Source organism: Brassica rapa, chromosome A09, assembly GCF_000309985.2.
Source record: "Brassica rapa cultivar Chiifu-401-42 chromosome A09, CAAS_Brap_v3.01, whole genome shotgun sequence".
Taxonomy (NCBI): Eukaryota; Viridiplantae; Streptophyta; class Magnoliopsida; order Brassicales; family Brassicaceae; genus Brassica; species Brassica rapa.
The window spans coordinates 28,200,576-28,213,472 of record NC_024803.2 but is presented as its reverse complement, the minus strand read 5'-3'; the positions used below and the strand labels follow the sequence as shown (position 1 = coordinate 28,213,472).

The window sequence follows — 12,897 nt, the reverse complement described above, 5'->3', positions numbered from 1 at the left end:
TTTAAAAACATGCAAATCACATAAAACAAATAATATATGTTATAAACCATTATTATATACAAAAAAAATTATTAGTTAGATCAAATTAATTTATAACACTACGGTCGTTATCAGAATATCATTACACAACGATACCTCATATTTTATGATCATTTTTAATATTAACAACTTTTGGATGAATAATTATACATAAAATGTTATTTTGCTTTTTAAACTTCTCGTAGATGGAACTTAATAAGAAGATCAATAACCTTTTTTTTGTGCACGAAGATCAATAACCTTCAACTATAATGTATGAATAAATTGAAAGAAAACTAGATGTACGACGAACGTAGAATTTAAATGCGGATAGTCTAGCACGTAATGTCAGGAAACAACAGTTTTTTATCGTTTACATGGATGCGGAACTTCCAATTTGGTTTATATAGTCAGTATGAATATGTTTTGTTGATGACAAAAATAAATAATAATATATGAATAAATTGAGATGCATATAATGATTAAAACCATTGTTAGACTAATTTTGTTTCTTCTTTTAATTTGATTGTCAATTTTGCAAATATTTTGTTTTCATCAGTTCAAAGTTTCTGTAACTATACAGAAACAAATCCAAATTATAAATTTGTTTTTGTAACTATACAGAAACAAATCCACATTAAATAGAGAGAAAAAACAATATAACATATAGAAAAATATTTTCACTAGCTATATCAGTGTTAACATGTAAACACAAGTAAAAAGGTAAAGAGAGGGTGAGTAAAAGAAATTTTCACAGTTTACAAAAAAAAAAAAGTCATCAAGTGAACAAATTAAAAACAAAGAAGGCTAGACTTCACCTGAGTTTAGTGCGTTTCAACAAACAAACAAACAAAGTGAGAAGTTCAATAAAATAGGCTGGCTTGCTTGAAAATACCAGACCATAACACTAATGAACCAAACACAGGACCATAGAAACTTAGACTGAAACGGGTGGAAGCCAACAAGGGACGCGGGAAATCTTCTCTGGTGCATCTATGGGGTATTTAAAATGATGGAAGGTTTTGGTGGTGAGATCGTACACAGAAAATACACGGTCAGCGACATAAATGGAGTTAGGCTTGAGACCAGGGCAAGAACTAGCCGGGACGCAGAAGGCCTCACTCTTTGAAAGGAAGATGCAAATATCTCCAATGTCCTCTGTGTAACACATCTTTATTATTCCATCCTTTCTGTCTTCCTCTCTGAACACCATAACTATCGGCAATGTAGACAAGCTAGGGGACAGTGAGACACGGGAGTACCTACAAAGACATAACATAAGAGCCAAAGGGTGTTAGAAATGATGCATAACAATTGGCAAGGTTAGCATAAATCTCTTAAAGTAATATGTACCATTTTACGAGGAAGGATTCCCCCGATGGTGACTCCACCCAGTGATCCTCTCTGGGACACGAATCCAAGAGCTCCCACATGGACAGGGGCAACTGGGGAAGGTTGTGAAAAAGCAGCTTATGGATCTTAGGGGCAGGGTATTCGTCCTTGTGGAACTGGATATCCCAGGAGCACAAGTAGTTGCCTACGGGAGCAGGCAACTTAAATGTTTTATCTCTCTTTGAGAACATGAGATTTGAGTTGTTGAATATTTTAAAAGGAGCTGAGACGTTGGTCCACCGCAGGTCACGACGGGGCCTGCAGAAACTCAGCTGGTTACCCAAGAACTTGATACCAACTACCCAATCATCTTCATCTTCTTGCTGACCAGGAGAAGTCGACATTGCCACATTCCAGACAACTTCAGTTTGGCAATGGTGGAGAGCAGTAAATGTAGGCATAGGAACCATCGTTGCGTTTGTTTTGAAAGCCAAAGAGTTGTAAAAGTCGGTCACATATACGGAATGATCGTGCCGGTCTTTGAAAAATAACCATCCATGAGAAGCTCCGACCACAATACCGCCGTTAACGATCTCTTCGGGTATAGTTTTGTCAGCGACTGTGACTAACCCTTCAGTGGCCGCATCGAACAAGTGGACGTCTCCGACCATTCCGCCGTCTCCCGGCGAGTCTTTCTCCTCGACGCAAAGCGGAAAACAGGGGCTGGTCGAAGACGATGAAAACAAGCGAATGGTCTTGTGCAACTGCCACTGTAGATAATAAATAAATAAGCTAATAAACTATCTCGTCACTAAGCATTGACCTAAGCGAATGGTTCATATCATTTATTCGGAGAAATAAACTACTAATACTTTAAAGCAGCTAAAGTCTTAAATCGTACGAGAAGAAAGCTTACGAGCGAGTGGCGCCTGAAAGAGAGGTCGGAGAGTCGGGAGAGAAGAAGGTGAGACATTGACGATAGTCTCTACACACAATAAACTTAAGTTATGTTGACGAACGAGGCGAATGTCTATCATCTTCAAGTTAAGCAGGAGAATTATTTGATTTGGACACCAACTTTTTTTTTATTCCTCCTTCCATTTGTGGATAAATTAATCAATTTATCGGATTCTCCTGTCTAAAGAAAAAAATCAGAAAGGCCAAATACAGATTTACTTCTTTATATGCCATATTTTGACTTTTATAAATAACTTTAAATCTCATTTTCATATCTAACTAGATGTTTTACCTGCACATGCGAGCATAATCTTTTTACAAATGTTTATTAGTTTAATGTCTTATTAATTCAAAAAACCAATATAATAAATTATTATTTATGCATGTTTTTAAAAATTTTAATCAAACATAAAAGTATTTATATATGAGATTTTTTTATAAAAATATATATGCTTATTATACTGTTAAAATTTTAAAAATATTCACATATTATAAATATTTTACAAAATATCTTTATACACATATATTTGTTTGATTAATATTTAATTATAAGTTATTTTATATCTTAACTTTTAACTTTTTAACAGAAAACTATTATTTTCAAATAACAATACAATATATATAAGAATTATCTAATGTAACAGATAAATCTAATATTATTAACTTAAATTTTGTTTTTAGTTATAAAAATAATTATTAGCGTATAAACAATACTAATAGCTCTAACTTTTAACGTAAGAGATTCGTTGCAAAAAAATCACTTTGCAAAAATAATAGTATAGTATAGATAAATAGATAGATCTATAAATTTAGGACTCTGAGGGTGGGAGGTGTAGCCCACGACAGGCTCTCTCCCGACTATTCATACGAACAGATTAACAGTTATGATGAACAGAACAATGTAACTTAGTTTTCATAGCAGGAAAATCGAATTCAAAATGTGTTTGCATGAAGAATCCGTTCAGTACCACTGGATCACAAGATTCCGCTCAGTTTTTTGGATATTTTTGTATAGTAGTTATACGGATCATGTCTTTCTGCAGATCATCCCCATAGAATCAAAGGTTTTTTTTTATCAAAAAAGTGTAGCATATAATCCAGCCAAGACCCTGAAACCGATGATCGGACTAATTTTTTTATTATGCATTTTTATTTGAACTACTTAAAAGAAGGTCATTTTTGATGATCTACTAGTGGTTTGCCTTCGCAAAGCACATGATATTTACATAAATCTATGTAATTAAATTTTAATTTTTTTTATGTTGTAACTTAAAATTTGCAATTGGTAATTGTGTCCACAATTTTTGTAGGTTTTTCCATGTTCATTCTTCAAATCTAAATGGCTACTTCTTTCTAATATAGGGGTGGGCGTTTGGATATCCATTCGAGTTCGGTTTAGGTCTATTCAGATTTCGGGTTTTCGAGGTTAAAAATTTAAATTCATTCGTATATTTATATATTTTGGTTCGGATCCTTGTGAGTCCGAATAACCCGTTTAAGTTATTTTTCGAAAAACTAAAATTCATATATGCTTTAAATTTCTCAAAATTAATAATAGGAAATAATATATAACATATAAATTTGAATAATATATGCAAAACTACCTAAACTTAAGATAAAAACTGGTTTTTTGGTTTAAATATTTAGATATAAAATCGATAGATATTTCAAGTATTTTTACTATTTTGAGTATCGTTTAGTTATTTTAGACATTTAGTTTTGACTATTTATATATATTTTAAAGTATTTTGGAAAACTTCAACCTATCTTATATATTTTAGATATTTTTGGATCTTAAATCTAAAAATAATTAATATATTTAAGTATACAAATCTGATTTAGATATATTTGGATATCCAAAATATTTCGGTTCGTGTCAGATTTGGTTCTGGTTTTCTAGATACCAAAATGTTGTATCCGTTCAGATGACTAACCAATTTCAGTTTAGATTCGGTATTACCTTTTCGGATCGAATTTGGTTCGGTTTTCCAAGTTTTTTTTTAAACTCCGACCGACTTGGTAGTTGAACCAATAGTAGGTTTGACCAAGAACCTGGTAAATAGTCAAATTAGATTTCAGAGTTATTAAATTTGATAAAAAAAATATTAAAACAATCAAAATATATAAACTAATCATACGAAAAAAATGTTTAATTATGTTCCTTCATTGTTATCCTGTTGTAGTACTTTGTGAAATAAAAAATAGCATTGTACTTGTATGTTTTACTCTCTGTATTAGACCCGTTTTGCACTTTCATAGTGGATTTTCTCGATTGAATGCCATAACTACAAGAGGTTACTCTTGCAAGGTGAGGTGAAGCGGTACGGTTATGGTGTCGCAGAGCGTTGATAGCCTCTCGAATTCCAAGTAACAAAGTTTTGTTTCTGATTAGATTTGGGTTGGGCCTGATATAATAAAAAACATGAAAAAATAACAAGGTTATTAAGTTGTTAATAAATTAATTATAGCCTAGTTAAAAACTTAATTCCGAGACAGTAATGCGTAAAAGTTTAAAATGTGGAAAAAATAAGGAGTGACAGGTGCCATTATCCCCTCCTATGGAGAAAAAAAAACACCTTTATTTGGTATGAACAAAAGTTTGTCAAAAATAACTCTTTTCTTTCTGTTACGTATAGTTTCATTCCATCTCAGTGGAAATTATGACTAACCCAATATTGACCAATTCAAAAAGATTGACAAACGAAATATCAATTTGTATTAACGTGAAGAATGTAATTAAGTGTGTTTTCTATACAAGTTTCCTAGTATCTCTGTTAACTATCATTATTCTGTGATTATCAATCATGCCATTATGATTGATTTTACGTTATTAATACAACCGTGAATATAATATTATAGTTTCCTAATATACCATGAATAAATTAGTTAACTCTAGGTTATTAGTATTATTTTTTTACATCTTTAAAAAGTAGGGTAAAAGTGGTTAAATTAAACATGAAAGGTGGTATTAGGAATGAGGTAGTTTTAGCAATTTTCCTATTGATTTTCACATTATGGTTTGGTTCATCCTAATTTTCAGATTATGATAGTTTGGTTACATTTAATAACATTTTGGTTTAACTGAAATTCCGATCACTCTGAACATTTTTGAATAAAATATTCAATATTGAATATAAATAAAATATTTTCAGATATGTAAAAAATTTTAATGGATAAAATTATTAATTTGTAAGAATAATTTAAAATAGCATGGGAAAAATTTCAACAGATAATTTTGGTATACGAAGAAGTTCAAAAAATACTAAAATAATTTTCAACACATAAATATTAGAAAAATTATATTAATTGAAATTTACTAAAAATTAAAACTATAATTTGAATTTAAACAAAAGAAATTTCAGTTAATAAAATATGTTTATTATTATATACTGCTGAATTATTTATATAGTATTTTTTTAAATGAAATTAATGAGTCTAATCTCTTAAACAACTCTATTTTTTTTTAACACTGATTTATTATGATATTACAATTATGATATGAGAAAAATTACATAGACGATTTTAACAACCGACAATACTACCTGCATTATGAAGACCTATACCTAACTGCATCACTTGAGCCGTCCTATGAAGATCCACGTCTGGCGAGATTTACTTGCACCATGTTGAAGATCCCTTGTAAGCTTTTCTTCTGTAGTCTGCATAATTGTTTAATAAACTGCTCTCTCTGGGACTTGAAACCTGGATTTCCTGTAATCTGCAATAAATTTCATAGTCTAAGATTCGAACCCCTTAACCTGGGTATATATTATTTATATAGTATTTTAAAATTTAAATTTATCTTATTTTATCAAATTGTGTTTCATTATTGTTAATAAATTAATCAGTGGAAAAATATTTAAAATTGAACCTCTTGAAAACAAATAGAATAGTAATTATTTTAATTATAGATTAACCTTTTTTACTATGTCAATAAAATAATACAATAAAATAGCTTATATTGTACATACTTTTTATTGTATATTATTATTTAATTTCTTACAAACGAATAAAGTCAATAAAATACAAAAAATATAACCGTTAAAAGTTTTTCAAATTTTTAATGGTAGGATAATTCTGTAATCTCTAACAAAAAAATAATGAAGGTTAATGTTATTTTTAACTCAAAGTGATATATTACTTAAAATGCTTACTAACATTTACAATATAGATCTGAAATAAAGAAGATTGTTTTAGAATAAAATTTATTGCTCAACTATTATTTGATATTTAACAAACATACATATAATAAGATTTTTTTCTATTGTTTATACCCTAGCATATTATATTTCCAATCACGAATCAGAAAGGACGTACGGCATACTATTTATTGGCTATTTGTCTAACATATAGAATTTTGAAAGCTGCAAGATTTAAGCTGATATCGATCTATAGAATTAAACTTACCCTATTTTGATATTAAAAAAAATTGGGGAGAATAACACAGTTTCATCTATTTTATAAATTTTGCAGTGTAACATATTTTGGAAGATTTATAAATATGAAATTAAAAAAAAAAAGATATTCTGCTTCTTCAACATCTAGTTAAAAATAAACAATAAATCTACGATTTCAAATATTCTTTTGCAACCACCATGGTGATGCCTGATATACATTCCTAGATGCTTTCTCAGCTCTAGTTTTTAATATATATTATAATTAACTAGTGAAGAGAAAAAAAAGTTTTTCTATTATATTGAAAATATTAAGAGTTGATGGTGGGTTTAGAAATAGAACTTATATTATGGTTTGATGGCATTTTAGATTATATTATATAATATTTGATTTCCTAACAATTGTAGTTGTTTGTATATTTTAATAGCTAGGTTTTGCTAATAGATATATCATACATATATGTTATTGATCAACGGGTTATACCCATTATAAATTAGTGGTTTGTTTTAAACGAGTCATTGACATTGTAAGAGCATCCGCATTGGCTCTAAAATGTTAGAGTTTCTTAAAAAAATATATTAAACAACTAAGAAGTTGAGAGGGAGAGTAAGTATAAAAGGAAGAATTGCTTCTTGAAGAGAAGATTCTGACACAATTCAGAGGAATCCATATGTCATTTGGCATATTTTAACTGGCCCCAAAAAATTTAAGATTAAATTTAATTACGTAAAAAGATATATTATTATATAAATACAATAATAGCAATGTATCTTCTTTGAGAAACTAATCACAATAGAGAATCAACATCAGTGAGATACACATTGGTGTCTCTTAAAAATCATGTTTATGTTTTGATCTATAGCTTTAATAGTGTGTTTGGTTGTTTTGCTCTATTGTCGTTACATGAACACATGTCTAATATGATGAAATCTGGAAATGAGATTTCTTTCTAACTTCAGTTTTAAGAAAGCTTGTTAGAATGTTGATTTTTAGGATTGATTAGTAATGATTGCTGTCACATTTTATTTGTTTCTATTTAGAAGATTGAACTTGTGGAATATGAAATGTTTTGTTTACCATTATACTATGTGTTTAATGATTGTTGTTAAATAATTATGCTTATGTTTTGATATATGGCTTTAATAGTGTGTTTGGTTGTTGTTTTTTCTATTGTTGATCTTTATGGTTGATTAGTGATGGTTGTTGTCAGATCTTATTTGTTTCTCTTTAGAATATCATCTTGTGCAAAATAAAATGTTTTGTTTGCCATTATACTACATGTCTGATGATTGTTGTTAAAAAATTAGGCTTATGATTTAATCTGTGACTTTAATAGTGTGTTTGGTTGTTTTGCTATGTTGTCAATACATGAATACATGTCTAATATGATGAAGTCTGGAAATGAACGTTTTTCTAACTTCAGTTTTAATAAATCATGTTATAATGTTGAGCTTTAGGGTTGATTAGTGATGATTTTGGCCAGATCTTACTTTCTTATCTTTTGAATATTCAACTTCTGGCTGTTAAATAAATACGCTTATGTTTTGATTTATGGCTTTAATAGTATGTTTGGTTGTTTTTCTATGTTGTTATTACATGAACACATGTGTAATATGATGGAGTCTGGAAAAGGACGTTTCTTCGTAACATTAGTTTTAAGAATCATGTTTGAATGTTTATCTTTAGGGTTGATTAGTGATGATTGCTGTCAAATCTTTTTTACTTCTTTTTATAAGATCGAACTTGTGAAAAAATATTTTGTTTTCCATTATATTATGTGTATAATGATTGTTGTTAAATAATTATGCTTATGTTTTGATTTGTGGCTATATTAGTGTATTTGGTTGTTTTGCTATGTTGTCATTACATGAACACATGTCTAATATGATGAAGTTGGAAAATAGGTATTTCTTCCAAACTTCAGTTTTAAGAAATCAAATTAGAATGTTGATTTTTAGGGTCATACATTTAGGTATGCTTCCTAAAGCTGATTACATTTATTGCATATTTTGTATATTGACTTGTAATTGTTTTCAGGTGGTAGTACTATTTGTGTCACGAAGAGAGTAATTTCAAGAATTAATACTGCTTTTTATTTTCACAGCTCAACCACCTTGCATGTTTTACAAGTTGATGCGGCCATGAACAATGGTAACAGTGGCAGTCTGGTGTTGAGCGGAAATAATGTCATTCGAGTCTCTTTCCAGGCTGTTGTGAATAGACAGAATGTTTAGTAATTTTTCAATATGTTTTTAATTGTTTAGAGTTTTTTGCTAACACTTGCATTTTTTGTATGTTGGCAGATACATCATTCCATCTAAAATAGTAGCACGATTTCTAAATAGTGTTGCTGAAAGTGGAATGGTTGGATTTTGTTCCTTAGAATTGATGTTTTAGTCGTTGGATAATTTTATGTTAAAGGATTTTTGCCATTTGGCAAAAAATCAAAGTAGCATTCTTGTAACCTATGTTCATAAGCGAGCTAAAGCACAATGTCGGTTGGATGTTGTAATGTTGGCAGTGGACAGTTTTCCGGTTGGAAATGAAGACGAAGGTAAGCGAGATAAATTTGTGCATATTGTTTTATATTTATATATTGACTAATTTTTTATTGTTTTCATTTATAGTTTATGCTAGTGGAGGATATAAAATCAGTTTGAACGGATACATCTCACTTCAGAAACCAAAGAAAATAGTTTCTCTCCCAATTTAAAGGAATAGAAAAGTCCACACGCTCGACGTCTGTGTCTTACCTGTGAGTCCAACACATTATCTATGCTATGTTTTATTTAATTCTTTTTGTTGATTGCTCTTTTTGTTTGTTTATTTAATCAGATTGTTTATCTAGGTTGTGGGAATAAAGTTGTACAAAACTACTTCATCTTTGCTGGTTTTATATTCACAGATCAATCTCGCGGCGTTAGAATCTCACAAGTAAATTGATAATTTTTTGTTTATGTGTTTATCAAAAAGTTTGCTTGGTTTTGGATTGGTTTCTATCGGTTTCAAATCGGTTTAGGTCACAATTATTATTATAACCATTTAATACCTAATATGTTTTGGATATAGTTCAATCCAAGTATCTAATATCCAAATTATATGTGAAGATCTAAAATCATGAATGAATACACGAGAATAAACTGAAATGTGTCTAGAATTTTGAAAGTTTATCTGAAACTATATAACTGGAAGCCTGATTCAAAACCTATTATATATATTTATAACTTTGGGATTATTCTGGCATATGATCTTGTCTCAAGTACTATCAGATACAAACTAATTTAAATAAATAAATAGTTATTAAAATAAAATGAAAGACATGTATGATATCCAATCGGGTTTGGATAAAATGTTCGGATGTAACTATGAGGAAGATGGGCCCATATATTCAAATGTTGAATCTTTAGTACTTTGTTTTTATGATCACATTGGAAACACAACTTAAAAAGACAAACAATGATTATTGCAATTTACTTGAAAACTTATAATTAAAAAAAGGTATGATGTCACATGTGGCATCTTTGTTTAAACAACCTTCTTTCAAAATAGAACAATCATGAATCTTTAACAGCATGGCATCAGCTGAAATTCTAACTGAGTCATGTAGATAACCATTTCAATTTGGAATGTATTTGATTTGCATAAACATATATTCGGCAATAGAACATTGATCAATTAGTAAACCATTAACAATCAGAAATTTTGTAGAAGTGATAATTATAAAGATGAGAGCAGAGTGAAGGATTTTAAAAATCCCTCAGAAATATAATGCGAGTGTACAGTTTTTTTTAATGAAATATACTTTGAGTCGGTGAGCTTTCCTCATTAATCCAACAATTATCTTAATTTATAAGATAATTTTTATGAATTTTAAACCATTAATTTATGTTAATTTATACATTAGCTATGTATTTATTAATAGAAATATCATGAATATTTTTGCATACATTAAATTTTTATTTGGATTAAAATTTTATATAACTAAAATACCAATTTTTTAAAACAATTTGTGTCCAATTTTTTTTAAAGCAAGTAGATTGTACTATAATGTTAGTAATAACTAGTTTTTGATCTGCGCACCCGTTTGAGTGTTATCTCAATATTTTTTATAGTTTTTTGGTAGTGTGTATTTTTGACATTAATCGGTATTAAATATTAATTTAATATAATATATATGTACATAATTTGTTGTTGTTTTGTTATATAGAGTAATTTTATTTTTTTGTATCAAACCGTCAATTGGATTAGTTGTTTATATATATATATATATATGTTTTATGTAATTTACATTGGCATATATTTATATAAAAATATGCATGAAATAAAAAATGTAAACTTCCATTTTTATTTAACATATTTTTTAAAAAATTGGCTATGTACATGGATTGTAAAGTTTTAGTTATTATTAATAAATAAGGAGGAGTGGACTATAATACCATAAAGAATATTTTGATGATCAATTATCTCCATTTGTTAAAACAGAGAAAATATCTGAAAATAAAAATTTTTATATAACATATGGATTTATATAATATCAGAAAATAAAATCACTCACGAGTAAATGTATACCAAATTATTTTCATTTTCTATTTGCAGAATATACTAAGTGTATGTATAAAATTTAGAAAGTACATAATATACAAACCGTACATATAAGGTTTAGAAAAGGTGTCCAAGTTATTTTCATTTCCTATTATCGATTCTATTATTAATTAGTGTATGTCATAGCGTGTTTGTAAATATTTATTCTATTAGTATTGGAATATTCTGATATATATATATATATTAGGTGTCTTGCCCGCATATGCGGGCTTAATCGTTTAACAAATATTTATTAGTTTATTTTTTATTAATTCAAAAACCATCATAATAACTTATTATTTATGTTTTCAAAAAAAATTAAATCAAACATATATATATATATATATGACAAAAATCTAATTAAATATATATGTTTAATTAAAATTTATTAAAGATAACATTGACTTTAACCACTAAATTTATTATAATTGTTTTATAGTTTATTTTTAAATTTTATAATTGAAAAATATGTTTTAAGATAACAACACAATATATAAGACTTATCTTATTTTTAAAAAAGTTAATATTATTAATATAAATTCGTTTTTGGTTATATAATTAATTATATATAAAATTCATTAAGGGTATTATAGATATTAACCGCTCTAACTTTTAACGTGAGAGCTCGATTCCAAAAATTTACTTCGCAAATAATAGTATAGATTAATTAAAATTTATTAAAGATAACATTGACTTTAACCATTTAATTTATTATAATTGTTTTATAGTTTATTTTTAAATTTTATAATTGAAAAATATGTTTTAAGATAACAACACAATATATAAGAATTATCTTATTTTCTAAAATGTTAATATTATTAATTAAAATTCGTTTTTGATTATATAATTAATTATTTAGAAAATTCATTAAGGGTATTATAGATATTAACCGCTCTAACTTTTAACGTGAGAGTTCGATTCCAAAAATTTACTTCGCAAATAATAGTATAGATATGCATATATATATATATATTATATTTTTTGTGGTAAGTAAAAGATTACAATATTTTATGTTTAACATATAGCTAAATTATAGGAATTCGATAGTATTCATTAACCATGTTATAAATATTATGAATGATTTTAGAGAGTAAAGAATATTGTTAGTGATCTAATCATAAAAATATATAATTTTTTGAATATCTCCTATACTAATGACATCTATGTGATTATATTGTTCCATTTGCTTTTATTGGTTATTTTGAATAGAAATATTCATAATTTATATATTATTAAACGCGTTTTCCTAATTTAGCATTCTGACTATCATTTTCTACTTGATCCAAGTATCGAACAGATGAAAGTGTTACAATACGACAAAATGAAATGATGAATCCACAGATTCACGAATTCTCACGTACATACAATTTTATTATTCATCAATATCATGATTCAGTTATCTGCCTCTGCCAAGTTCAAATAAAAGAGATAATTTTCATTTCAGTCGATAATATCCAAGAAAAAAAAATATCCAGAAAAATTCAAGAAAAAGAAACAATGAATAAACAATCTTAAAACAGCGGTATTTAGGGTAGTTTAATTACAATAGTTTAGTAATGTTCTAAAAAATGGTATTTAAAGCCAGTGGCATGGTATAGTAAATATTCAAAAAAA

The 12,897-nt window shown here is 27.8% G+C and overlaps 1 protein-coding gene across 1 annotated transcript; it reads right to left on the bottom strand.

Annotated features, from left to right (window-relative positions):
• Positions 1–3: 3 nt before the first annotated feature.
• LOC103840512 lies at positions 4–11,622 on the bottom strand. The gene is made up of 3 exons (XM_009117018.3): positions 2,267–11,622; positions 1,372–2,120; positions 4–1,280 (listed from the first exon to the last, which is right to left on the bottom strand). Exons 1-3 carry the CDS (start codon positions 2,321–2,323, stop codon positions 956–958), a joined length of 1,131 nt encoding a protein of 376 aa, XP_009115266.1. The 5' UTR covers positions 2,324–11,622; the 3' UTR covers positions 4–955.
• Positions 11,623–12,897: the final 1,275 nt, after the last annotated feature.